Source organism: Tetrao urogallus (assembly GCF_951394365.1).
Source record: "Tetrao urogallus genome assembly, chromosome: 6".
Lineage (NCBI taxonomy): Eukaryota > Metazoa > Chordata > Aves > Galliformes > Phasianidae > Tetrao > Tetrao urogallus.
In genome coordinates, this window is record NC_136819.1 from 512367 (window position 1) to 538730 (window position 26364).

Genomic DNA, 26364 nt, shown 5'->3' on the forward strand with positions numbered 1-26364 from the left:
GCAATAAGCCCACCTTTGTTCCTTGTCATTAAAAAATAAAATAAATCCAACATCATTTTCTATTTTTTTTTCCTAAGGAGTTTTTTAGAAACAAGTTTAGATTTCTTATCTGAATGGTAGAATACTAGAAACTTGGATACCCTTTGAACCTGTCAAGCTTATTATAGTATTTTAGACTTGATGATGAGTCTTCCTTGAAAGGCATTTAGAAATTAAAGGCTTAACTATTTTTTTACATTGAGCTTCAAATGATTAAAGCAATTTAGTGGGTTGTCAGGTTTGACAATAAGCATGCGCATGACACTTAAATTATTTGGCAAGCCTTGTGAACTGACATGAGAGAACTGTTCTGGGTGTCATGCGTATATGAAATACATTGTGAATGAACTATGTGAAGAACTCATTACATGGATGTTTCACACAATGAAAAATATCTTGTTCTCAGAATTTCCTCACCTCAGGTAAGCCAGAAGAGCTTCCTGGTAGCCTTCAACTTCAAAATGAAATCCTGTTCTCACAGTCTTATCCCAAGCAGTTACTAAAGCAGTACCTGCATTTACATATGGATGCGTGTGTGTTTTATATACGTATATATGAGAGAAGGAAACATATATTCAGTCTGGTTACAAACCCGTTTTTGGATAAAAGAGGTTAGAGTCTGTGTGCACAAAGCTGTTCCTTGGATTGAATTGCAACTGAAAGTTGGTAATAAATGCGATTCTTCTGGGACTGCTGTGCCCAAAGAAAAGGAAGCAGAAATCAATTTTGTGCTTTGCTGTACTCAATCAAATGAAATAAAAACAAAAGGAGACCACAGGGTCCTATACAGCATTGTTCTAACTATGCTAGTCGGAATCCTTTTGATCCTCTTCTAGATCTCAGTGTGTAAAGATACTGAATCTAAAGAGATATTCCCTGTGTTAGGACAGAGGGAAGGCTTTGGTTGCAACCAGGCATCAATATTTGTGCAAGAACCAAAACAGCAGGGGAAAAAAAAACAACAAAAACTGAACAAATTAAGAGTAGATATACAAACTTTGAAACGGCTGAACTTCCAGTTAAAAACAAATGTGATTACTTAGTGATCTGCCAGGAGCCCAAGGAAAGTGTTAAACCAGAACTTTTCTTCTGATGTAAGATTTGGATGCGTCATGTTTCGTCAGCACGGCATACAGTTGATTTGAATTACTCAGCTCTAAGCTAGTGGAAACCTCAGTAGCTCAGCAGTAGTACGTATGTTTGGTTTGTGGAACTTGTCTCAGAGTGCCTTACAAAGGGACCTTTATGCTGCAAGTATCCAACGGCTGCAGGAACAAGGATGAACAAACTGGGGAATCCAGCCGAAGCTCTGCTAAATGCAGGGACTTTTGGACAAACAGGTCTGAATATATCCTCTGTGTCCCAAATATATCCTCTGTGGCACAAATATATCCTCTATGTCCCAAAAGCCATCAACGAGATGATAAGTATTCCTAAATATTTCGCTAGAAAGAAATGGGGAGAGTTGCCTTAACGTGCTCCTTCTGTTATAGGTGCTCCCCAAATAATAATCTGCTCTCTGTGGTACTGCAGGAACACCGCCGCCACCCGACCAAGGTCAGCATGTGGAGGCTGGCAGCTCGTGTCATTCTGGGGACCAAAGTCCACCCCGTGACCCGGCGCCTGCTTGCTGGGGCTGCAAACCTGCAGTGCTGCTGGTGGGGGACAGCACGGAGGACCCACACAGGCTACATGAGTGCGGGGATACGGAAAGTGGAGGCTCCAGATGCGGAGCACCTCGTCCGTGTGCAGTGGGAGGATGGAAGTGAGAGCTGCTACCCCTGCGTCTGGCTGCGGGACAACTGCCAGTGCCCACACTGCTTCCTGCACTCTGCCAAGGCCCGCAAGCTGCTCTTCGAGGACCTGGATGTTGACATCGTGGCCAAGGAAGTCACTCTGACAGACAGGAGAAAGGTAAGGATGATGATCTTAATCCATAGAAAGGATACTGTAGAAAGTATAACCCAACATTCAGCACTGGCCCAGCTTCTGTATCTCTCCATCTGCGTTAGCGTTTGTTCATGACAAGGGGAGGTTATTAAGCAAAACGAAACAATCCTTCTGTAAATTTTAATGTTTTCTGACACACGTAGAAACTCTGTATGTCATTTTGGCTTTATACATCTATTTTCTTGAAAAGGAAAAAAGTTTCAAAACTTTTGAACAGTTGATCTCTTAACATTTGTTTTTTTCGTACGTCTCTCTTGGCCTGTTTTTGAAAGGCAGATTTGCTCTTCTGAGTTGTAGTGAAGCATTCTGTGCCAGCTTCTGTGATTCCCAGTTTCTGGTAGGCAAAGTACACGCAGTGACAGCAGCCCACAGAAAATAGCAAATTAGGTCATGTGCTCATGTGAAAATAAACATCTATAAAAGGCATAGGAATTTGGATGCTGTTCAGGTTGGATTTTCATTAATTGTTTGCAGTTACATTACGTGGAAGCCTTAGCTGTGATATTACTGATTTAAATATTCCAATTTCTGTAATTTCTGGTTGTTTTTTTGTCCTTAACATTGCATTTCTTTTTATTTCCCAAGATATCTATCACGTGGCCCGATGAACACACAAGCGAATATGAAGCTGAGTGGCTGAAAAAACGATGCTTCTCTGAAGCAGCCAGAGCAGAAATGCGAGAAGATTTATTTTTACCAGGTAGGAATCAAACCTACATGTGTCCTTTCAAACACCTTTCAAACACGCATGGTCTGGCGCTGCAGACCCTATCTAGATAGAGAGTCAATGTGTGAAGGCCAAGCCTATCCAGCTGACGCAGGAAGAGTTTCTGGGATCACGTTTGCTTTTTCACCTCTTCTGATCTCTGGACTGTGGGCCAACAGCTCTGCTCTATCCCAGCCCACTTGCAGGAAGGGAGGCGTTCTGCTGCTTGCGCCGTGTTCGCTTTCCTAAAAGCTGTTTCCTTTCTGATAAGGTTTGGAGGTCTCAAAAACGAGTCCTGTGGAGCAGTGTTGGTCTGTGTGATACGGCCAGTGTGTGTTGTTTCAAATTGCAAGCAAGTTGTAACTGAAATATTTTTCTCCTTTCCATGGTTTTTGGTTAAAAAGTAACCGTGTAGCTTACCAGTGCCTTGTGCTGAAGTTCTGGTTGTGTTTGCTCTGCCTCCTGTGTAGCAGGCGGCCTCTTGGAAATGAAGAATTTTGTGCAACTGGCAGTGTAGCACAGGCAGTACAAGCTGTGGTTACACATCACTCACCCTTCGGAATGAAGGATTACGAAATCAGTAGGTTTGCCACGATGCACATCCTCATTTCTTCTTTCTTCAGCAGTCTTTCATACAGGGAGTGTGAAATGTGTGAAAACTTGCCAGGTTTCTGCAGTTCGCCTTGATGGTGTTCCTGTGAGTTCTGCTGCTGCAGAAAGCTGTGGAAAAGTATTCAGAGCTAAGAGTTTATCTGTTGAAATAAGGTTTTATTCTAGTAAAGGAAAGAAGAGGCAGACTGATGGTGAGAAATCAGATCCAGCTTCTGGTTTCCTCAGCGAAAGGCCAATTTGTTTATGGTCTTTTTTTTTTTTTTTTTTTCTTGTGAGTGTTGTCTTGTTTTTGTTATTTTTTTTTTTTCTAACAAAGGAAAATGATTTTTATTTTCTCTTGAAAGACCATAAATGCGAAAATGCAAAACCGTAAGTACCATCTGCTTCTTGAGCTGTGTTGGGCAGTTAGAGAGCTGGCTTCTGCAGGTCACATCTTCCTTGGCTGCAAGCTCTCCTGAACAAAAGTCAGTTATTTAGATTCAACCTTTTGTAATTAGCGTAAGGCTTCTGCTGGTGAGTAATATCTCCATTCATTTCAGTAGATCATGTAACAGTTGTTTACTAGTTCCAGTGTGGAACTTTTTTCCCCTGGTGATTGATATAAAAGTTGATGTCTATTTTTGCCTTGGCAAGAATAAATGACGCTGGTTACTAAGTTGGAGGCTTGGGCATGTTCCCAGAGTGAGTGTGATGAAGATGCAAACCCAGTACAGGGAAACTGCTAGACTTGATTTCTCAGGTTCTGAGTTGTTTTTTGGAGAAGTGAAGATGCTGTGGAAGCTAGCGAGACATTCTGTAGCGTTTTGGGGGGAACGCTGTAAGTCAAATGTTGCTCCAGTTCTCTAATTCATGCTCAGGTGCTCAGAAAAATTGGTCCAGATGTCTTGTTATTATCAAATGTATCAGTAACCAAGATTGCAGTATTTCAGATGCAATGCTTCTTTTTGCATCTGTTACAGAACCTAACTGGACATGGCTTGCCACATTGTGCACTGGGATTAATTTCAGGATCTTAATGCCATGCTTCTTTTGGAGGCTTCTCCCTTTTGCTACAGCTTTTCTTTACTGCGGCGGTCCAGAAAAATGTACAGTAAAGATACTTCTATTCTTTGGACACTGCTTTGCAAATTCAGTGAGTTGAGGAAATATGTTTGCAAAAGTTACGTAAAGTAACCACATTAACTTTGGCCTTGCTTAGTAGTGCCACTGTGCTCTTCTTCATAATTCTGGGAAAGATCTGGCTCCTTATGACAGGTTGCTCCTTCCAGCATTTCTCAGGTTTCATTTGCAAGGAAGGCTGCATTTCTAAGGCATGTGAATTTGCTTGCTGGCTATTTGAGACCAGCTTCTCCTTGTGTACTGGGGTAAGCTGAAAATCAGCTTCCTTCTGGTCCCTGCAGCTACAGCACTGCAAATGACATGCTCTTAAGTAGTTGATCATGTCCTAGCAGTATAGCATTACAGACAATGATCTGAAATGGCAGCCCTGTGTGCTGGTTCAACCAATACAAGAGCAGGCTCACCAGACTGCTCTAGTTAGTGGTTAACCTTCATTGCTGACATTGTCAAGGCTGCTGCTCCCTTTTTTCCTCCTCAATAACTGATTTGCTAGAGGAAGCAGTGTCCTGGCACAAGCAGTCAAAACCAGAGGATGTGCACTTGTCTGTGCTTTGTTTTCCAGTTCTTCTTCGTTTTGCTGTGTGGCTAATAACAGTGCGACCTTCCAGAATTTTAATTTCAATATGTCAGCTGGTTCTTAGTTGCTTTGCTTTGGTCATTTGTGGCTTTGTCAATTTCAGAGCTGTAATTGCTAGCACATTTGGAGAAGTACAAATACAACAGCCTCTAGGCAAGCCTGTGCATCACCTGTGGTTAGGTCTTGGAGCTTGCAACACCACTTAAATACAGACACGTACACACACAGACCTCTACCTTATGTGCATCTGTCAGTGGTGCCTATGCTAATCAGACAAATATAAAATGCATTTTCTGAAATGGTGATGTCTGCTTTCCTAAAGGATTTGGGTTTTGTTGCAGATGCTGGCAGTTGTGCCAGTGCAATCTTTTTTTTTCTTTTTCCTGCATTTAGTTTCATTGTGGATCCACTCCAATAACTAATGCCATTTCTTCCTTCTCTGGGAAAACAAAACAACAAAATTTTCACATGAAGTTTATTCTAAAAGTAACCAGCTGTTCCTAGAAACTCTCCTCCCAGTTGTTTCTGAGACACATTTTCGTCAGGTGTCAATCGAGTTGGAGAGCTCTCTCAGTTTCTTGTAACATCAGAATAGATCTCTTTATTGTGTTCACATACATCTTACATGCCATCCACTTACAAGCAGTAAGGTTCTGGTAGCAGTTAATTGGCCATAACTTCTCCCAAACAACGGTGATAAAGGATGAAGGGTTTCTCAATTGTGACAAGATTAACAGCGCATACAGGAGAGCCTCCTGTTTATCCTCTGACTCCCTTTGCTCTTTGTCTTACATTCCAGTCTCTCAGAGCTCCACAGTGATAAGATCTATCAAGGAGTCTGTTAAGCTGTGTGCTGACTCGCTCAGTCACATCTTCCCCCCCAGTCAGGTATATAGTCTTTTGAGAAAGCTCATTATAGACAGAATCATTAAGGTTGGGAAAGACCACTGAGATCGTCTGGTCCAACCCCAGCCCATGCCCACTGACCACATCTGTCAGTGCCACGACTCCATGTCCTTTGGTTCCTTGGACACCTCCAGGGACAGTGACTCCACCAACCCGCTGTGCCACTGCCTCACTGCACTTTAAGAGAAGAAATTTTTCCTCATGCCCATCCTGAACCTCCCCTGAAGAGATTACCTCTCCACTCAATTCTTCCTGTTCATAAAAAAAGAGAATGTGTTTTTGAAGGCATTATGCCACACATCTCCAAGTAATTTCATATCATTTGTTTTGTTTCCATTAGTAGACGTTGTGGGTCTGAAATGAAGGGGCAGAATAACCGACTTAATTCAGTAGTTTAAATCTCCGGAAAGTTCCAGATTTTCCTATCCAGCTACTCTTAGAGTACTAAATACATTTAAAAAACATTTTAGCTGTTTTAAACCGAAAAACAAGCATATGAATTTATTATTCTCCCTTAAAAGGTTCTAAGCTTGCCAGTTGGTACTTACCATGTCACAACTGAAATGCTGAGTAATTCCAGGTGTTTGTTGATGCATGCGTGCTGTCTGCAGAAACTGGGCAAAGGCTATAATCTCTTTTTGTGGAGACTTCTCACTTAGAGCCTTTATGGCTGATGTGGAATGATCAAGAAATGGGATTCTTTTTTTCCTTTCCCCAAAATTGCTATTCTGAAGTTGGAAGACGTGGTGACTGATTGTCTCAAAAGCAGTTCGTTCTTCACGCTTTGAAAAGCACGTAGATGTGGGGTTTTCTTAGTTACAGTGCAGTTGGTCAATAAAAATGAAATAATTCTGCAAGACCTTTGCTTCTATCCTTTGTGAATTATTCAGCTGCAGTTGTAAACTTGGGGATTTTTGATATGGCAACAGCAGCAGCGCTTTGCAAGTGAGAACTAAGGCTGTCCGAATGCTAATGGCTCACTGCTGTCTTTCTTACTCCTTAGTTTTTAAGAGCTTATGTTCTTAAATTTCTGCTGGAATACAATGGAAACTATATTAACTGTACTTATAGAGTGGGGAAAAAAGTATGCTGTGCTGACATGATAAAATAATAAGGAACGTGAGTGGGATCAGTTCCACCAGGAAGTAGTGGCAAATGCTCTTTTTTCTTTTTAAGTAGAAGAACATGAATATCTTTGCATCATAGGATTGTTTTTTGTTTTCTTGAGTTTTCCTCTCCCTTTCCCAAAGAATTATAGACCTGCTAATCTGTAAAGTTGTAAATATTTGACAGCACATCATCCTTCTGTGTGGGTCTGATGAGGAAGGAGGTCTTCACAGTGTCGCTGCTTTTAGTGTCAACCTACTGTTTCTCTCTCCTTCTCCTCCTGGAATTAGAATCAAAGAATCATTTGGGTCAGAAGAGACCTTTAAAGCCTGTCTAGTCCAACTCTGCAGTGAACAGAGACATCCACAGCTCAATCAGGTGCTTAGAATCACAGAATGGCCAGGGTTGGAAGGGACCTCAAGGATCATGAATCTCCAATAAAGATTAATAAGGCTGTACAAAACTCTCTGCTACGAATCATTATAATCTCCTTTTTTACAAGATTACCAAACTCGTTGACCAGCAGAAACCAGATGATGTAATCGTTTTGGATTTCAGCAAAAAGTGTTTCTCACAGTGTTTTTCTGAACATTTCCAGCATCCAGCTAGACAGAAATATAACGTGATGGGTGAACGACTGGTTGATGAGTTGAGCACAAAGGTTTGTAGGAAATGGTGTTACATCAGGCTGGCAGCCAGTCAGCAATGGGGTTCCACAGAGCTCCTTTTCAGGGCCAGCTGTCTTTAGTGTTCTCATCAATGGCTTGGATACAAGACTTGAAGATGTCTTTTCTAGCTTTGGTGAAATTTTTTATGCGGTCCCGCAAGGGCATTGGTTTGGTTTATGCTCTAAATACGTGAGTTTGTTCTTGCTTTGATTATTTTCCTAATTTTCTTTATGTATTTAGCATTAAAAGCAGTAATCATATTCTTAGAGTAAAGCATTTGATACATGCACGTGAAATTATCACAAACATGCTAAGGAAATGTGGCCCATTTGAAGAATAACCAGAGTATCTGTAATGATTTCTCTTTGAGATTAGGTGATAAATCAAGGTAGGCTTTGAGTGGGTTGGTTTTACCCATGCCAGCAGACTGGCTCAAAGTCAGTGGAGTCCAAAGAGAACTCTGACCTGTACCAGAGATGAAGGAGCCATTCTGCTCCATTTGATGGAGCAAAGCTTCCAGAGCACTGTATCTGCATGGGCACCGTGCATTAAAAAAAGCTACAGAGGCAACATGCTGCCTTGGAAAGCTCTGTAAATGATCTGTGGTCTAGAAACATCTAAGAATTTAAGAAATTAAGGAAAAGAGAAAGAAAAGGGAAGAAAAACGCGTTTGCCAGGCTTGTGGTTTGCATACATGTGCTGTGAAAAAATGCATGTGTACATGTATGAAAATATTTGTTTAATTCCTTTCAGAATAGGCAACAATTGGAGTTCAGATAAAGTGCTGAAAGTTTCAAGTTGAATCAAAGATCATGAAGTCATGAAGTAAGGGAATATTTGTTTGCAACTTTGCAAGCTGCACTAGGTTATTTTTTTGTCTCAGATACCAGCTGCTGCTGCGTTCCATACATTTCCCAAGGATTAGTAAAACTTGGAGCTGTACGCAGTGCGTTTTCAGCTTCTGACATTTTTAGCACGGTGTCGTTGCAAAATACAGTGGGAGGAAATGTCCACGGGGAGAGCTTACTCCTGCAGTAGCTGAAATACTAAGCTTTTGGCTGCAGTAACAGCCCGCTGCAGGGCAGGGATCTTAGAGTCTTTCTTTTCTGAAATGTGAGGTAGGATTTAAAACGTGAACTCGAACCCTTGTCTGCTGGCTGCAAAAGGAGTGTGCTACCATGAGGTGGAACTTCCAGCAACACGGTGAGCACGGGGACTTGGAAGGGAACACACTGCAGTTCCTGTATGCAGAGACGCCGGCAGCACTTGGAGCTGCAGTTAAATTCCATCTGCATGTGTTTGTTCTCCAAAGTGAGGGGAAATCTTTTGGTATATTCCCTGATACGATAAAATCCTTCTTTTATGTAAGGAAAATTAGGTACAGCAGGAAAGACCAGAAAGGAAAAGTTGAAACTCAGTTTACCTGCACGAGCACGGAAAATTAAATTTGTCTCCGAGGTTATTCTTGGCAGTTTGCACGGCGTACCAACAGCTGTTTAAACTGCACAAACTTTAATAGGGGAAAAAGGAAAGCATTTATATTTCATTTTTTCTCAATCCTCCAAAATGTGCGAAAAGGCGTGTATTGAGCGAAGCACAGTGGAGCAGTGATCGGACGGCCGTGGAGTGCTCTCACTGAGGCATTCAGTGAGGTGAGGCTGTATGGCTCCGCAGGGATTGCACTTCCTTCATTTTGTGAGCACGTTGTGAGATTCAGCAGCTTGTCAGTCATACTGCAGCTTCTTTGAAACACGGGACGGAGCACAACTGATGGCCCATGTGAGCAGCTTATATCTGGGTACACGTGCTGTTTCTTGGATGATCTCTGGCCAGCCTAAGCCAGAGCAGTAGGGAATAGGAGCGGTTGGAAATTTGCAGACTTTGCAGCTGTTGCCCCGCGGTTCACATTTTTATGAGCACCTTGCATAATGCCCTGTTCCATTTCTTTGCAGTGCAGGGTCTCCCTCCGTGATCAGGTGAAATCCCCCAGAGCTCCCGTGCTGCAGGCTGCTCTTAGGGTTTGTAGTGGTTGTTATCAGTTCTGTCTGCCAAAGGAGCTGGACAGCAAACAGAGATGGGGGGAGGTTATAAAGGATGCAGTCTGCATTTTTCTGTGGTATCATTTCTGACTGATGATCAGTCAGCGTAAGTGGATGTTGGCAAAAGTGTCAAGTAAGCTGGCTGGGGATTTAAAACCATTATTTTGTTAATATTTGAAAATCTATTTGTGTTTGGTTGTGCAATCTCTAATGAATTATCAGCTTCAAACTAAGCGAGGGAAATCAATAATGTCTTAGTTGTAAGAACAGGGCTCTGATTTAAGAGAGTACTTGCCATTAAACTAGTCTCTAGAAAGTTTTGTAATAAAATAGGCAAGATCTCTGTGAAACAAAAAGTAAGAGAGCATCTTTGTCCTGTTCACCCATTGCTGTGCAACATCTTTGGTTTGAAGGACGTGTGTGTTTGTGCGTACAAACCAAGGGACTGGACAGTTTATGAGGCTTACAAATGGAAATTTGCCCGGAGATGTGGTGGATGCCTCATCCTTGGAGACATTCAAGGTCTAGCTGCATGGGGCTCTGAGCACCCGATGGAGCTGTAGGTATCCCTGTTCACTGCAGGGGAGTCGGGCCAGGTGGCCTTTAAGGGTCCCTTCCAACTCAAACCGTTCTGTGATTCTACGATTCTAGTCTATGAAATCAATAAGGAAAGAGCATGGGGACAGTCTGAAATAGATCTTTTGCACAGGAGAGAAAGAAATCAGCCTGCACTGACATCTGTGCCCACAGTCACCTCAAGCATGTGGCCACGTGGGTCTGTCTGAGCAGTGTTTGGTGTCTGTGGCTGCCACTGCGTTGCCAGTTGAGCTGACAGATCTCACCTCGTTGCCTCATTTTGCAGTCAACTTCCACAATTATTAATAAGCCACAAAAGAAATAGAAGATGTAAGAACTGCAGTTTCTACAAAAGAATCTGGGACATCTCCCTCACTGCAGTGCCTTCGCTCCTCTAAGCAGCCAAGCCAGGATAACTCCAACACTGCAGCCATCAGACAGAATCAAAGAGAACATTGTGCCATCCTGGGGCGTTTATGAAGGTTGCTGAGCAATGTGTGTTTGCTGTCCAGTGACAGTTATTGTTAATGTCTGTGCATTAGAATTCAGAGCAGTGTGACCACAAAAGCAGCATCAGGACCTGCAGCAGGCCAGGTCCATCTAGCGGCCAGCGAAGGCACGTGCAGCATGTAGCAATGCGGATCGCACTGGCTGCATTTCAGCACGATATGTACGCTAATTCTGACCATTTAGAGAGGGAAAAAAAGAGGCTGGGGGAGAAAGAAAGAAATCATGAGTGAGTCTACACAGCAGCTGTCTTTCAGGTGTGCAGGCAGCCATTTCACGTGGCTGTTTCAAACTCTGAGTGAAGAAGCAGACAAGCAGAAGAGCAGGATGGCTCCATGGCACAAGCTGTGCAGTACTCGGGGACGTTCTCCTCAATCGTTTCAACTGGGGGAGAAAATCACCAGTAGCTAAGTACAAAACACGATGCTCAGTTGTGGATTTCAGTGCCCTGTGCCAGTAGCACAGACAAATTTAATTAAAGTTAACAGCTTAAACAAGTGCCAGACTCCAGAAAGTGTCCTGGTGAGAAGATGTGCTTTGGGCACCACGATTAATTTCCTGTCTTTTCCCTTTCTGTCTGGCAGGATCTCAGTGGCCCTATTTCAAAGCCACCCTCTGCAGTCCCCCCTATATCACCATGCTGCCCCTCACCCTACTGGTATCCACCCTGTACCCTCAGCACCTCTCAACTTGATAAGCAGGCTGGGGAGATGCTGAACTGGTTTGGAAAGAGAAGTCCCAAGTGTACATGGTACAACTGTGTGTATACACTGCTCCTTCCATGGAGCAATCCCAGATTCAGCAATTGTTCCAAAGACATCAGCACAGCTTTAAGTTTTAAAGTAACACTTCACAGGATTGACATTTATTAACTGGACATCACATCGACACACAAGTGGTCCACAACAAACTCATCCTAGAGTATCTGTGAGTATAAAATAGAGAGAGGAGCGTTGATACTCTGTGGCTTGCACAGCTTCCAAGGTACAGGACTTTGTGTGTTGCTTGAGGTGGGAGACCAGTGGTGTGGTGCACCGTTCTTCCTTTGTTTTCCTTCATTCTGTGTTGGTGTTTTCTTCTTCTCTTGAATGGAAAGGAGGACCCTTCATTTGCTCTTGTTGCACTCTTGTTGAGTTTACTTTTTGTTCCTGCTTCCTGTACATCAAGCATGCAGCCATCTGTGCCTTCCTGCTTGCCCAGCCTCTGTGTGTTTATGCCTTGCTGGTTTATCAAGTGCCTTTTGCCACTGCAATTGTTACAGATCTACAAAGTGCTTAGCCATACTCCATGGTTATGCTTGGTTAATTTGCTTCCGCTTTTTAGGAGCAATAGGGAACAGCTATAGCAACCTGGTCCTGCTGGGTGACCATTCAGTCCCAACAGTGAGTATCTGTGTCTCTTAAAGGACAGGGTGATTGCACAAGGGAAAAAGTAAATGCTACAACTACTTCTAATCATCATCATCATCATCATCATGGGAAAGTGTCCAACATTCTCTTATATGTGTCCTGGAGAAATAATCCTGAGCATTTCCTGTTGAGGCGTGGCAGATGGAAACAAATGCTCTATACTCTTTGTTCATAGAAGAAGAACAGGAATATGTTTACTGACATAAGATGCTGTTAAATCACAACATTACAAAATGGCTGGATACGCGTGATGTTCTGCACAGAGGGTAGGTTAAACACATACAGGGCCCTCCTGTTTAGTCACAAGGTTCAGAATGGATCCCTTTGCTTCCTAAACTCCTTGGACCACAGGGGTAAGGAGCCTAAGTGTGGCTGGATCCTCTCCTAGTCCCAGAATTGGTCAGCAGTTTTTGTCACAATAAATCCAAGATGTGATATTAGCAAAGCTAAAAAAAAAAAAGACAGAACAGGTTATTAGTCATTTACTGAGGACCTGTATCAAGGTGTCTTGACATCAAGGTGTAAGGATTCTCTGCATAGGCATAACTTTGAGAGGCATCTTTACTCACAAGGAGATGCAGCTGTGCAGGAGAGCTTAAAGGGGCTCTTGGGCTACTCACTGTTTATGGGGTAAGATGATTGACTTGTAGTCATTGTGTTGTCTGAAGTTTGGAGTACCAAAGTGGAAGGAATGGAGTTTCTGTCTTACAGCAGAAAGGAGGCAGGGAAGGAAGAGCTACTTGAAGTGCAAGTGAAGAAACTGTAAGCGTGGGGCACACCGGTGGAGCTGAGTGCCTCCAGCACTGAGACAGGCTGAAGCAGCCTGCTCCGTGCAGGAGGGAGGCTACCCATTAGAACTAGTGGTAGGAATTCCTTCTGCCCCTCACACCTAAGATCTTGGGATAGATGGAAGACCCCTGTCTTGGCATCTCCACTTAAGTCGAGTTATGAGTTGTGCTGAGTTACATGCCTGGGAGGTGTGTGTCCGTCTTCTTTGCTGGACATGGACATGACTTTGGACACAAGGACCCCATGCATCACTACAGGCTTGGGGCAGAGTGGCTGGAAAGCTGTGCAGAGGAAACTGACTCAGAGGTGTTGGTCAGTGCTCAGCTGAACATGAGCCAGCAGTGTGCTCATGTGTCCAAGAGGGCAACGGCATCCTGGCTTGTATCGGAAATAGTGTTGCCAGCAGGAGCAGGGGGGTGATCATCCCTCTGTACTCAGCTCTGGTGAGGCCTCTGCTGAGTACTGTGTTCGCTGTTAAGCCTCTCACTGCAAGAAAGACATCAAGGCTCTGGAGAGTGTCCAGAGAAAGGCAAAGAAGCTGTGAGGGGTCTGAAGCACAAGCCTTATGCAGAGCAGCTGAGGGAACCGGGATTCCTCAGACTGGAGAAAAGGATGCTCAGGAGAGACATTATTGGTCTCTACAACTACTGAAAGGAGCTTGTGGTGATGGGGATCAGTCTTTTCTGTGCAACTAGCAAGAATACAAGAGGGAGTGACCTTAAGTTACACCAGGGAAAGTTCAGGTTGGATATTAAGAAGAATTCATCCTCAGAATGGTCAGGCATTGGAACAGGCTGCCCAGGGAGATGGTGGGGTCAGCATCCCTGGAGGTGTTTAAGGAAAGGGCAGATGTAGTACTTAGGGACATGTTTTAGAGGGCAATGCTAGTGATAGGTAGACAGTGGGACTGAATGATCTTAAAGGCCTTCTCCAGTGAAAAATGATTCTATGATTCTTGCAAGCAGATTTTCCTTTTCTAGATGCAGTTTCAAACACAGTAATCCGCATCAAGATTGTGTTCATACAGTTTGATTGAACAGAGAGTATTTTAGGCATAATATTAAAAACTCAGTTATACTGAAGGAAGAATTTTGGATCACGGAATTGCAGGGGTTGGAAGAGAACTCATGAGATCATTGAGTCCAACCCCCCCCCCCCCCCTCCCGCTAAAACTCATTCAACTCTCTTGAATGCTGTTTGAGAATGGGTGGAACCCAACTTCCTGCTCATTGCTCAGTCTTTCCTCACATTGGTTTCCTTACCTCCTGGCATCCCTTGGATTTGTAAATAGTCTTGGGCTGTTATTGGCACTCATCTGAAATAGCATCAGTGCACTCCAAATAAGAAAAAGATGAATGACACCATCCTGCAGGATTTCATCTGGCTGGATGTGCTTTTGTGGAGACAAACCTACAAAAGAAAATTGGTTAGTCACTGATGCATCTGATGTAGTTTCTCAGCTTCTAAGCTGTTACACTGATGTATGTCTTCTGCTGTATTGCGCTGCAAACTTCTGATTTAAATCTGTTTCTTTACTGCAAAGTTTTCTTGCACTTTATCATAAAGATTATTTTTTTGTCTAGAAAAACTTAGGGATTGGGGTTCAGGTCCCTGCAGGTTGACTAAGGGCATTTCCACAAATGCATAAAAACCTCTTTAACTTCATGTTTGGACTGTTCTGTGCTCTGATGCTAAAACAGCTGATCGGTTGCTTCCTTATTCCTTCCTTTTCAGAACATCAGCACTGGGGCTCAGACCTACAGCTTCCCCAAATGCCTTTTGAAGAAATCATGTACAATGATGAGAGTGCCTACAAGTGGCTGCGCACCCTGAAGAAGATGGGAGTTGTGCTGCTAACAGGAGCTGCTGCAAGGCAGGGAGAGTTGGTGAAGCTTGGCCACAGGATTGGTTTCCTGCGTCTCACTTTTTATGGGTGAGTTGGGATTTTTAATAACCTTGCTTTGCCAGCTATTTAATTACTTCCAGAGCATTTGAATTCAGCTTGCTGGACCTCTCTTGTGGGTTAATTTATTACAACAGGATTAATTTTTCCTTGCCTGCAGATGCAAGGACAATTCTTATTGAAAAGCCACAAGCAGATCCACAAGGCAGCACTGTGTACCCCATGAGGCTACGCAGAAGGCCTCTTCCAAATTGCTATATCCACAAACAACAGTGGACTCTGCAGCTTGGCCTAGGTTACCCCTTCCTTGGTGAGATTTCTGGAGCAGGTTCTCATCTTAACTTCAGTTAATGTGTTGTCCAGGAACGGACAACACACTGAGGAGGAGAGGTAAAATGCAGGCTGGTTGAAATCCGGAACCCAGTTCCACTGCATGTCCCATGCCCCTCTGGGCACAGATCCCAGCCATGTATGCTCCTGGGATAATAGATACTAAAGCACAGTTATTTCTTGTGCCTGAATAGACCCCAAAACCAGAATATTTAGAGCTTTCAGCTAGAAAGCTCCCTTCTCCCCTATAAAAAAAATATATATATAAGACTTGTCCTTCACTTGGACCTACTTCATTCAGAAAATAACCAGGTAAACTATATGGGCAACAGCCAGTGTCTCTCGCATTGACTAAATGGCTTAAAACAGAAAGAAGTAGAAATATAAAAAGTCAGCCTTTGCCAGAAGGACCACATTCCATCCAGTCTTCAACTCAGACGGGGAGATTTTCTTCCCCTTCATGCAGTCGGAGGCTTTTTTCTTCCCCCTTTCTACTTACTGGGCCAGAAAGAAAAGTAGATTTCAATGTTAGCTGGGATTCAGTCATGTCAATCCTACTAAAACCAATGGGAACAGAACTCCCTGCTTGACTTGGAAACCTCACCTAGTGCTAGTTCTGCTTTTAAAAGCATTCCTGATGTCAGGCACTTCTCTGCTTGGCAGCCCACCACAGGTCTTGACAGCTTGTGCCATGATGAAAGTGGTACTTCTTGCTGTTTCTGTTCTGACGTGATCCTGGTAAGAAAGTTAAGCCAACAAAAGATTCATATTTACTTGTATCATCAGTTGGAGGGTTTGTTTGTTTGTTTGTTCTACATCTCTTTCATGAAGTTAGATGTACCTCACCGATTCTCACCAAATAGGATTATAAATAGCAGTGTTTACTAAATACTTCTCCTTGTTTCAGGCCAAGGTGGAAACTGGACACCAGTCCACACCATTTGGACAAATAACAGTTAGAGCTGCTTTCACTGTTTAAATCAAATTCTCTGTTGGTGTTGACTAAACCTTATTTTCCCGCTGTTAATCACAAAGACTGTAACCAGAAAGTTGGGCTGCAAAGCATTAACCCTTCTCAAAAGAGTCACTCCCTATTTTGCTGCACAATGGTTAGCCACATCTCCTCCTCACAGTAGGCTTACACACACCTTGGCACACACGGTGCTCATGAAATGGGCTTTAAATGACTCTTCAGACCATGCTTTTTTTAAATGCTTTTAAAAAATAGTTCTATTACTTTGGCTTATTTTTGGGGGGTAGCGGTGCTGGCTTTTTTCAAGTGTTTTATAAGAAAGCAGTTGCTTAATTTTTGCCATGTATATCTCGAATCCACTCTTAAAATACTACTAAAATAGAAGAGAGAAGACTTTACCTATGGTATCTTTTCTCCTAAGTTAACCTGTTTAATTTTCAGGCAGTTAGTGCCGTACCCAGCTGTGCTGTTCTCAGACATTGCTCGCAGTAGCAGAAACTCTCCTGAGCTTCCAGCCTTAACAACAGGCTTAGAGCCATTTTATGTCTCGTCCTCTCTAAAAAAGTTCGTAGATTACTGGCAGGCAGTTCTAAAAAGAGATTTTTAGAACTGTAATAAAATAACCGTTGCTAATCCCCTTGCTATTTCACCAGTGCCCAAATGCAAGACATAACAAATACTGTAAAGGAAAGGGATGACTTTTGGATTGGTCCAGCTTGGCAAATAAAACATACCTCTGTAGGGCCATGTATGCTTACTGGAACGTAACAGTAACAGATCTATCCCTTTTTTCACATCTAGATGTCTGCTTGGTACATGCTGCCCTACAGTGTCATCAGAATCACAGAAAGGCTTGGGTTGGAAGGGCCCTTAAAGGCCATCCAGTTCCAACCCCCTGCCACAGGCTGCTTCCCACCCACCTGAGCAGGCTGCCCCATCCTGCTGGCCTTGAGCACCCCCAGGGATGGGGCATTCACAGCTTCTCTGGGCAGCCCCACTTTACCCCTCCCAGAGGGCTCCGGCTGCCATAGAAGGATGCAGGTCCCAAACCTTTTGTGAATGAGATCTCAGTTTTTAATACAGTGCGAGGCCAGACAATTTACATGTGGCTTCAGTTCCTACTGCAACCATTTGCCAAAACTAAAGATGTGCCAGGCACACTAGTTCTCTGCTCAGAGAGACTGAACTCACATTGCCTCTTAATGCCAAAAAAAAATTGCTACACCTGCCTGGTGCCAAATTTCCTGCTCAGTCAAACAGTATGAGCAATTGAGGTTGAAATTTAACCGTGATTTCTAAGTCATAAACCATTCCAACTGCTTTGCTCTCTCTGAGGGTGAGAGCTTCCTAACACTACCTGTGTTTTTTTTCCTTCACTTATCCTGCACTTGCTGGCTCTCCACGTGGCTGAGTCCATGCTTCAGAGCCATTGATACCCTGACAAAGTGTATTTTCCAGCCAGCTCCCTATTTGCACTGCTTTCTCTTTTTGACCATGGCTGGCTGCAGACAGTGATGAGCTTTGACAGCAGCTCCACACGTGGAGAGGTTCTCGGGGACCAGCTCCCTACCAAGCATAGCAGCAGGACAGCTCTGACTTCCCTCGCAAGGTGGTGTCGCAGTGACTTGTAAATGATTCTCATTCCAGCAATCCTATGTAGAACTGCAGAATTGTTTGAATTGAAAGGGACCAAAGTCATCTAGTCCAACTCCCCTGCAATGAACAAAAAGCATCTGTGGACTGTATAATATGATTTTGGTCTCTATGTTCTTTAGCCTCTGTTTTAAATATTAAGAAGTAAGACTTGAGCACGCTACAAATAGTATATTTGGTGTACAGTAGTTAAGGTAGGAAATAAAATGAGTTTTACATTTTTCTTTTAAGTAATTTATGCTCTTGTGATGCCACAGCCTGCTTATGGTGACATATATAGACAGGGATCTACGCTATGCTTTTGTTGAGGGCTGCCTTCAGGCATGTGCTCTGTACAATCCTAACATGTGATTCATGTGATAATATGTGCTCTGTATAATCCTAACATGTGATAATTTCATATCATTTTGAATGTTCAAAGACACAGTAACTCTCCTCTACTCTGATTTCACACTTTCACCTTGCACTGGCTGATTGCTCAACACGTTTGCTCTTTGCTCTTTCATTGTACAGGCCAACTTGGCAAGTGCAGGACAAAGCAGATGCCAACAATGTGGCTTACACAACAGGGAAGCTGTGCTTTCACACCGACTACCCTGTCCTGCAGCACCCACCTGGGGTAAGGTGAACCTACCAGCTTCTTCACAATGCAAAGGGGGAAAGCACGAGGGTCGTGTATGTGCTTTTGATACTGTTCATTATAACAAAGCAGTTGGGTGTTTAGATGCTGCAGCCACATTGTGACATCTTAGGACAAGAGGAGAAGCAACTGGGAGAAGAACGATTAAGATACTGTATTGCCTTCTGCAAACGGGCTGAGGTTAGACAAGTTTTCACCCTTTCACAGAATCACAGAAACACCAAGGTTGGAAAAGACCTACAGGCTCATTCAGTCCAACTGTCCACCTATCACCAATAGTTCTCACTAAACCACATCCCTCACCACAACGCCTGCACGTTCCTTTCACGAAGGAGCACTCTGTAAAGCTGAACCACCGCAGGAAATAGGTGGTCACCCCCGCCCTGTCACAGCAAAGCCTGATCCACTTCCTCAGAGAACTGAAAAGTAATAGAAACATGTGCAAAGGAACAAGATAATCCTGCAAAGGTTTGCATCTCTACCTACTGCTTCCCTTTCTTATTCGTCAAGAGTACTTGATATCATTTTTTTCAGTAATTAAAAAGTCAGCGTGGTTTATCCACATATAAATGCCAGATTAACATTGCCTATTTAAGATGCTCTTCATTAACATAATACTAAGATTAAGAATAGAACAGGTGTAGCAAGTGGACAGATCAACAGAATGGGAAAAGTGTTACAACAAAGGTGAGATGATAAAAGGACTGGAACAATAGAGAGCTGCTATAAGGGAAGGGAAGAAGATTGCTTAGCTGTATCAGAAGATTCTAGAATGACAGGGGAAAGCTTCACCAAGGAGGGATGTCCAGAAAGAGATCCTGCCCCAGTAGCAGTCAGCCCCTAAATGAGGTCCTAAGGGAGATGGAGCCAGGCTCCTCTCCTGGTCACACAGCTGAATTGCCTTCACCTGTGCTCCAGGGCTGACCAGGTCCTTTCCCCAGGTGCTCAATCAGTGGCTCAGGCCATGACTCAACAGTTCCCCTACAACACTACTTTGTTAATTGAGCACAGATGTGAATTAGCTCAGTGTCTTGTGTGTGCCAAGGCTCTCACTGCTACCAAACATGAGTAAAAGGGCAAAACCTTTTTTCATGCAAATATGCTCACAAGACATAGAATCCAAAGGCAGTGGGACAATAGGGTAGGAACTGCTGCATCGTGTGGATAAGTTATTTGTAGCCTTTGCAAGCCAATGAAGATTAGAGTAGGAATGGCTGTCTGCCAGTCTTGGACAGAGCTGCTTCCTTCTGCTTTATGCTGGTGGAGTCCCCTCCTGCAGCAGCAGCTGCTCGGTCCTTCTCTCAAGGGCTGTGGGTGCAGCACTGCAGTAGACTGTGGCAAGCTGTTCTCTGCTTCTCTCTCCCCAGTGTTTCTTATTTTTCCTCCACTGTCTCAGAAATAGTTCGCTACCATGGAAGGGAAATGTGGCCATTGTTAGCTTTTAGCATTTTTAAGGGTAGCTGTGTTTGCATGACAGATGTGCATTGTCTAGTTTGGCTAAGCTTAATGTGCTTTGCATGATGCTTGACTTATCAGCATCCCAGGGAGTTCCTGTTCCATCCTACTCCTTGGCAATTTCACTATGAAGTGCAATTAAGCTTCCTCAATCCTATTTTATTACAGATACTAGGCCTGTTGCCATCAGTAAGCCATCAGTAAGCCACCTTTCCCCCTATGTGAACAGATAACTCACAATGCAGGAGCAAACTAATCCTCTTTGGAGCGATAAGGAGGGAGACTGCAGCAAAAAGCAGTTTGAGAGAAAGAACTGACAGCACAGACTTGCAGAAAATAATAACAGGCTGCAAGGGTTAGAAGATCTCTCAAAAGGGATGCAATTAGAGTACTTCAATTTTCTGCTTACATGATAATGGTTGCAGAGTGCTATGAAGCTAGAGGAGTTGAAACTTAGTGTTTTGCTTGGAAAAAACCACACCGATATGAGGAGACTGATTCTAATGGACTGTTAAATACAGAAGCTAATTCTTCTTGAAATGAGATCTTAATTCATTACAGGTTCAGCTTCTCCACTGCATTAAACAAACAGCCACAGGAGGTGAGAGTGAAATTGTAGATGGATTTCACGCAGCTAACAAGCTGAAGCACCAAAATCCTCAAGCTTATCAGATCCTGACCTCTACTGCTGTAGACTACACGGACGTTGGGGTTGACTACTGTGATTTTGCTGTGCAGGGAAAACAAAGGATCATAGAGTAAGTGGCCTCCATTCTCACACAATTACTTTGGAAACTAAAGTTGTTGATGCATATATGGAGGAACATGTGTTGGCAGGTCTGCTCCTGCCACCTCGTGGGGAAATGGTGGCTTCACTGGGCTGGGGTTACATTTGTGGTTTTATTTTTTTGGCCAGCATGCTATTTTTCTTCCCTTTGTCTCACTACAGCATAGTTTTCCTTATTCAGTGTCCCTTACAACACTAGCACAAACTCATGGGCATCAGGGTAACTTCTAGGCATGGTGCCACAGCAGTTGGGCTTGTTACTGAACTCCAGTCCGTGCTGTGTGTCTGCACATCTGTACCATGCCAAAGAGAGGTCCTCATTGGAAGCATTCAGACTAAGAAACTACACAGTATAAAAAAATCAAATTCAACTTTTTCTGACTTTTAAAACTTCGGCTCTGTGATTAATGTGTACAGAATACTGATTTTTGTAGAGACTGGTTGCATTTTTTTCTGATGACCCCGTTCCCTCGTTAGGATTGATTATCAACTTCCAACACAATAATCATCTTGAATGAAGGAAATGAACTTGTCCTTTGACATAGAATTGAATTTAGTTGTAGAACAACACTGAAACTTCAACAGGAGAGTTCAGTCATCCATTAGACACATCAAAAGGTTTCTGTTCCTTTCCTCATCTGTTTTGCAGTGTGGATTACAGAGGCCAACCAGTTCGCATCAATTTCAATAATGCAACAAGAGACACAGTGTTTGACATACCAGCTGAAGAAGTGAGGCCATTTTATGCAGCTCTAAAGGAATTCAATGACTTATTAAACAGCACTGAACACAAGTTTACTTTCAAGCTGAAACCAGGTCAGTAAGTTGTTTCTCTTTGCAGTGATTTTTCACATTTTTCCTAACACGTCAAAACATTCTAGCACTGTTAGCTCTACCCTGGCACAGAGAGGAAATTTCAGCCCTTCTGTCACCTGTTTCATTTCACTGCTGTATCCTTACATAGTTTCTTCTGCTGTTGCTTCACTATTAAAAACAAACAAACCATGAACACCGCAGTTAGTGATGGGCAATGTAGTCTATCTTCTTGTGACAGTGACAACTCGTGCCATGTAGGAAGCATGTCGCAACAGTAGCACCTGACACTTGCACAGCTGTTGGGCCATCCCCAGTTCACCACATCCTCATCCCTCTGCTTCATTTGATGCACAGAGCTCCACGCTGTTAGAGGGGCACCTTTATAACTGCTGCAGAACAGCTCAGAAATCACAGATGCACAATGCTAAGGGAGACCGACCGCACAGCAGGGAATTCAGCTGTCTTCTGTGCGCAGACACTGAATGCCTGAGTACAGAGCTGTGTTCTGAACATATAACTGCACAAATGTTCTTTAAAAGTCAGCAGATTTGTAACTAGCTTGGCCTGAATCTCAGATCCTTTATTCTCCAGCTATAAAATAAAGATATGTACAGTCCCTCACCTCTCACAAGGTGTCACAGAAGTAAACTGGTTAGTGTATCTGACTGCCTTGCACACTGTGATGCTACTTGCTTTAAAATATCTGTGAGGAAACTAATTATTACCTATTCTGAACACACAAGAAAATAATGTATAAGATCACATAATAAATGGTAAAACAAAGTACTTCAAAGTCCATCAATTAATGCTCTAAAATGGTGGTAGAGGGAAGGGAGAGGAGGAAAGAAAAAGTATGAGGTTAGTTAATTAGAGATTTTTAATTAGAGATTTTATCATAATGGTAGCACACAAGGGAGAAAAATTGAACTGGCAAGCTGGCCTTAGTTATGCCAGTTCTTAACTTCCTCTCTTTTAACAGGGATAGTAATGCAGGATGCATATTGTATAAGTACTTCCAGACTGATCAAAAGAAAATCACCTTATGCCTTTCATCCCTTCTGCCCTTCCCATGGATTTGCAGTTGTGCTTCTGTTCAGGAGGTGCTTTTCTTTGGAGTGTGGATCCCCTAACACTTAACTTAATTGTGCCTCTGAGCTGTGGCAAGCCTACATACCCCTGGGGCTACATAATGCACTGGGCTGAGCCCCAGCTGCAGGCTTTCTGTTGATCTCTGTACCTAGCATCACCTCAGAACAACTTTTTCCAAACAATAACCACATGGATAAATGAGGTGGAAAGTTAACATAAAAGGTATGTGTTGTACATTACTCTGGTCTATCGTTCTTGCACAGTTCTGGCAGATTCTATTTGTCCACGCATCCCAGCGTCTGGGAAGAAAAATGTGAATTCTTCTATTGGCAGAAGTTCTTTTTTAAACAAGGCCTTCTTATAAGGAAACTTGTCTAATCGTGTTGTCTAAGATATCCCAGCTGGTTTCTTTTCTACTGGCCAATCTCGTGGGCAGGCAGAAGAAAAGCAGTAGAGTTGGAGAGGGACCTGCCTCTTCTTTGAAATGATCGCTCCCTAGCTGTTGATCGAGGTGTACCTCAATGTTGTCTGCTTGAAGGAATATAACTTACCAGATGTCAGAGGCTGTGCAATCTCTTTGCAGGAGACATAATAACGTTTGATAACTGGCGAGTGCTGCACGGCCGCAGGAGCTACCACTCAGGCTCTGAAGTGACACGTCACCTCGAGGGCGCCTACGCAGACTGGGATGTGGTCATGTCGAGGCTCCGGCTCCTCCGAAAGAGGGTCCTCAATAGGGACTGAGTTTCCTGCTGACTAGAGCAAGCAAAACTAGATTGCCTAGCCTCAAAAAAAAAAGAAAAAAACCCAGTGTATTTTAATTGAGAAACTAACGAGCTGAATATCTGAATCTATTACTGATTTCCTTCAGCTGCTAAGAAAGCTGTCACTCAGCACAACATAAGGTCTGTATCTGGTCAGGTAATTTAAGAGTGAATCACTACCTCACTGAGTTTAAAGCCATTTTTTCACACAGTTTAAAGAGCAAATGAAGGTTGTCAGCTTGTGGCTGCCTTAAGTCCCCTCCACTAATACACCTGCCTCCCTAGAAAGCTCAAAGGGATGTCAAGAAAGAGTTTAGAAGCATTGCTTATTAAAGGTTTGTCATGAGCTACCAACCACTATTTTCAAAAAAAAGTGTCCTTCATTGTACAAATCATAACCGAATTCATTACTAAAATAAACAACCTCTGCTTCGGAGTTATTTGTCTAAAGTGACCCTTCTAAACGGAACCACGCTTCAATACAAGTCATTCAACAAGTGCTGTAATCTGTATATTTGTTGTGCATGTGACAGTCACAGCCACGAGGAACTTTTATTACAGAGCTCTCAGAGAATGCATTGAATTATTTTTCAACTGCACTAGGAACAGAAAAATCTCTGTGTAGAGGTCAGAAGCAGGGCCAGAATCACATCAGATGCTGTGCGTAGATAATCAAAATCTTCAGGGCTGATATAGTAAAGTCAGGAAGAGGAATGCTACTTCCACTGCACAGCTTGGAATTAGAACACTTGGGAGGCAGCTGCTGACTCAGCACTTGACAGACAAGTTGCAGCTGTACTCAGGTCCAGTTTTGTTACACCAAACCCAACCTTTGGCAGAGGTGGTCTGCAGGATCATAGAATGGCTTGGGTTGGAAGGGATCATAAAGTTTTGATGCCTCTGCCACAAGCAGGGCTGCCGCTCAGTAGATGAAGTGCTAGATGATCAGACTGCCCAGCGTCCATCTATCTGGGCCTTAAGCCCCTCCAGGGATGGGTATTTCCCTCTCAGTATCATTCCAACTAGAGATCACACCATGCAAAAATCACTGCCATTGGAGCAGTACGTAGCAGGTGAGCTACAGCTCTGCACCACCGCATTTCCTGCCATGTTCAGATGCCAAAATGAAAGGGAAACGTTTAAAATATGTATTTCCTTACCTATCTGTGTCCATACCCGACAATACATCCACTGAGTTGATTCTTTACTGTCCTTCCCACTGCAGTTAACAGGATGCAGAGAGTCAGACACAATCAATACCCTCCACTACTAGATGTGCTCCATTCAGCCACTGGGTGTTTGGAGCCAGTCCCAAATAAATAGTAAATAGTGAAATGCTTTTGTCAGGTTTTGAAGGGGCAGTAACATGATGCATAACAAAATTAGGGCCTGGAGCATCTCTCCTATGAAGAAAGGCTGAGTGAACTGGGTCTGTTCAGCCTTGAGAAGAGAAGACTGAGAGGGGACCTGATCCAGGTCTATAAATATCTAAGGTGTGGGGGGCAGCATGGCGAGGCCGGACTGTTTTCAGTGGTGAGTGGAGACAGGACAAGGGGAAACAGCTGGAAACTGCAGCATAGGAAGTTCTGCACAAACATGCGCAAGAATTTCTGTACAGTGAGGTGACGGAGCACTGGAGCAGGCTGCCCAGGGAGGTGGTGGAGTCTCCTGCTCTGGAGATGTTCCAGACCTGCCTGGATGCTGACCTGTGCGACCTGCTGTAGGGAACCTGCTTTGGCAGGGGGTTGGACTCGATGAGCTCTGGAGGTCCCTTCCAACCCCTACAATTCTGTGATTCTGTGAGCTTTTAGCAGTTATTTGATTTCCCAGTGTGTCCTTTAATAGTTAACTGTGGAAAGAAGATGAAAGTATTTGTTGTCCTTGCTATGAGAAGGGGGGAAGGTTTACACCTATATTCTATGAAATACCAGCAGTGCTGTGCTCTAACTGTGATATTTTGCTTAGAACAATTTAGTGAGAATTTCAATTCATAGCTTTTTAGCAAGACATCTTGGGATTAATAAAGATGATTTTCTGCTAAAGATTTTCTACTTTTATTCTGTACTTTTCTAAAACCTGTTTTATTCAAATGTCTGATTATTAGAAGCCATTAAGGAACTGATTATTGTTTTGGGCTGATGTGTAAACTCACCACAACATCTTGCACACAGATACTAAATCGTTATTTACAACTGTTTGTGAACACAATTAGATCTGGATCATTCAAGCTCCTCCCTGACATTTAAAATATATGTAAACCCATAACTTTGAACAGCTGTAAAATAAAAGAATCAAGTCTCTGTGGATCTAACTTTGCACTACTGGGATATCTGTCATTGAGGTACGTCCTGCTACAATCTCACACAACAGCTCCCTGACATTCATAATTTATTCCTGAGATATGTTGTCCTTTATACATCTCGTTGACCTGGGAAGGGGTCCAACCACTCACACAAAGTGATGTAGAATCAAAACTCAAGGGTTTAACTGCAAACCTTCTACTCACCACCTTCAGCTGCTACATCACAACTTTCAACCAAAATCCATGTGCTACAGTCATATTGGTTGGGAAAAGAGAGTGTTTTTATAACTATCTGCCTAGTAGACCTCTGAATGACTGCACTGGTACGTGGTCTGCTAAGCTGTTCTCATAAAAACACCACTCACTTTGCAGCTGGTTCTCCCATGCTGTAAAACACACTCAGTTTCTCAAGCATTTGTTCCAGCCCACAGCATACAGCACATACTGCTGCTTGGGCTTCACATTCCTATGAATTCACAGCAAATTCAATGCAGGGTTTCATCATGTGCAGTACCTTGGAAAATGCATATTTAATCCAAACTGTGTTTCTCTCTGACACAAATCAGAGAAAGCCATTAGTGATCTTGTCTCAAGTTCTTCCTAAGGCAAGTGAGTTTTTATTCTACACTACATGTTCTCAAAGCTGTC

The 26364-nt window shown here is 43.2% G+C and overlaps 1 protein-coding gene across 1 annotated transcript; it reads left to right on the plus strand.

Annotated features, from left to right (window-relative positions):
• Positions 1-1731: 1731 nt before the first annotated feature.
• Positions 1732-23394, plus strand: BBOX1 (gamma-butyrobetaine hydroxylase 1; the record flags this gene model as incomplete). Its single annotated transcript, XM_079536941.1, has 7 exons — positions 1732-1953; positions 2575-2689; positions 14739-14937; positions 18377-18482; positions 20520-20716; positions 21395-21561; positions 23234-23394. The coding sequence occupies 7 exons, from the start codon at positions 1732-1734 to the stop codon at positions 23392-23394; spliced, it is 1167 nt and encodes a 388-aa protein (XP_079393067.1).
• Positions 23395-26364: the final 2970 nt, after the last annotated feature.